The 2,500-nt window shown below is 57.8% G+C and overlaps 1 protein-coding gene across 1 annotated transcript in view; it reads left to right on the forward strand.

The window, feature by feature from the left end:
- The window catches only part of LOC147032632 (inositol 1,4,5-trisphosphate-gated calcium channel ITPR1-like), a 578,387-nt gene that overhangs the window by 530,979 nt on the left and 44,908 nt on the right, over positions 1–2,500 (forward strand). The window contains exon 53 of the mRNA XM_085850787.1: positions 2,035–2,280. Within this exon, the coding sequence (XP_085706913.1) occupies positions 2,035–2,280 (246 nt within the window). The remainder of the gene's footprint in view (positions 1–2,034; positions 2,281–2,500) is intronic.

Raw genomic sequence — 2,500 nt, forward strand, 5'->3', positions numbered from 1 at the left:
ATGCGCTACGCGTGCCCAGACTTGCGCGAGAAATCGCACGGTTTCGGGGGTGTGAGTGACGCCATCGGGGATTTCCGCGGCGCGGGGTTACAGACGGCAGCAGAGCACATGTGCTCGCGTGGGGAACCCCTCAAAACACGAGGCTTGCTTGTGATGCGCAGGGTGACGTCAGGCGGCATCGCATAGTTGGAATCCGGCAGAAGGGAAATCCCTGCCGGATGTTACCGCTCCAAGAGGAAGGGACGAGAAACATGAACAGCTGCCATGAGGTCACGGGGAAAGAGCGCAGGTTGCGAATTAAGCCGCGCTGGTGCGCATAGGAAAAAAAAGAGAGAAAAGCAAGCCTCGCCACTTCGGGCAAACAGGATTCCTGGGCAGGGGAAGGAGACCCCTTGCTTAGGGCACAGGAAGGACACCAGTTAGGGGGAAGGGTTAGGTTAGTTAGACCGGCTTCATGGGGCAGGGGCAAGTCCTCATGGGGCCCCGTGGAATGGATTAGTTAGTGGGACCGTCAGTTTAGATTTATAGTACGGGATTTTGGGATTTTGGAGACACGGACAGACATTGATTGTGCAGTGGGGACGTAGCTTAGCTACGTCCCCACTGTAAAAGGATTTGCTGTATTGTAAGGGATGACGAAGGAGCACGAGGTAGCGAGGGATTTAGTTAGAAGAATGGCAAGGTGTTCAGCGATGTTGTGAGCGGGGAAATGAATTGTCAGGAAACATGTTGAGGAGAGTGAGGGCCAGCGGGCCTGTGTGTATGGGAGTGAATGTGGTATGCATGGTGCGATGACTGATTGGGGGAGGAGTGATTCCTACCTAAGGGACCCCTGTGGTCAGAGTAATGTCAGATAGTGGGTTCGTCAAATTGGACAAAATGGGAGGTCGTTTTGCTGTTGGTGCGAACGCAGGCTCGAAACCCGCTGGGAGGGGTGCAGTAGTCCTGTTGACGGGCCGGGAGCGTGGGCCGCGAATGGTGAGTGGCCGCTTAGTGGGCACCGGGCTAATCGACCGTGGGGAGGCCAAGGGCCTAAGAGGGGCCGGGATAGCGTAGTGGGCACGGGTGGGCCCGCATGATGCGGGGCCCGTAGCGCCAATGGCCATGTGGGCAGTGTCATGGGCACGGACACCCGGGGAAAGGCAAGCCCGTGGCGCCAGCCTGCCACGTGAGCATCGAGGGGGAGCAGGCCATGGAGGGCACTCCCCAGGTTTTAGGGAGCTGGTAGGCTCGGGAGACAGTCGCAGGGCCCGCGGGGGTGCCGTAGCTGGAGAATCGGCAGAGGGTAGTTCCTGCCAAGTGAGCCACGCGGCCCAGCCATGAGACCGTGTGAGGGCACGAGGGAAAATTGGAGGGCAAGGCCCAAATTTGAGATGACGCTGCCACAGGCCATGGGAATCTTGGCTGGTAGAATCAATGGATTAAGCGACAGGCGCTTTTGGAAAGCCCCGGGGCAGGTTAAAGCACAAATGCCAGGGTAGACAGGGAAGTGTACCCCTCCGCACCATCCATCCCTTCGCTCTCGTTGTAGGCCGCTGGACCCACGTTGGGTTTGATCGCTGAACTCTGAGGAGGCCATTCTGGAGGCTTCGTTGTACCTCAGGGCAAGATGCTTGCTCTCCCTTCCTATTCCTCTCCAGGAAGGGAACATAGGGGTTGGGAGCAGGCGAGGCTGACAGGCAGGTTGTTTTAGCCGGACAGAGACAACAAAAGGGGTTAGGGAGACGATTTATAAAGGAAAAAAAATAATACAAAAATAAGATGGGGCTAAATTAGGTTTTGAAGTGCCCATGGAGTGGGTGGGACAGAGACAGGCAAAGGCGATAAGTTGGGAGGGAGACAGCAGGGCAGGTCCGAGCCTGCCTTCAGACCGGCCGGCCCCACCGCACTCCCTCCACAAACCTCCGGGTGAATCAAGGGACAAGAGGCCGGCCAGCTTCACCTGCCGGCCTGTTTTTGCTAGAGCGGCCTGTGCCGGCTTCTCGCGGCCATGCCTTGTCCGCTCTGCCTCTGCCTTGACCCCATGCGTCACAGCCCTTGCGCGGGCACGGCCCTGTGTTCCAGTCCCATCACCATGTGCGCCAGGATCATCGCGCAAGTTGCGGGGACTGCCCTGCCCGCCGACCACAGTTTGCTTGCGTTGGTGCCTATTCAGTATTCTGTGAGGGACAGCCCTGCAGGCAACCGCACACGGAGACTGCATTGGAACAGCAAGTCTGCAAACTGCCAGGTTTGCTTGGCACCAGCCCAGTCCAGTATTCTGCAGGGACTGCCCTGCAGGTGAGCTTTTACTAACGGAGACTGCATTGAGCAGCCCGTGCACCGTGTTTTCCATCCATCTATCAATCCGCTCATTTTTTTTGTGGCTTGTTTGCGTCGGTGCCCATCCAGTGTTCTGGGGTGGACTGCCCTGCAGGCAGGCCGCACACGGGGACTGCATTATGTAGTCAGCACCTGCTGGGGGGCTCACTCAGATTGGCCATGAACCAGAGACTGCATT

Source organism: Eptatretus burgeri, chromosome 2 (assembly GCF_056783735.1).
Source record: "Eptatretus burgeri isolate ZD-2024b chromosome 2, Ebu_testis_v1, whole genome shotgun sequence".
NCBI classification, from domain to species: Eukaryota; Metazoa; Chordata; class Myxini; order Myxiniformes; family Myxinidae; genus Eptatretus; species Eptatretus burgeri.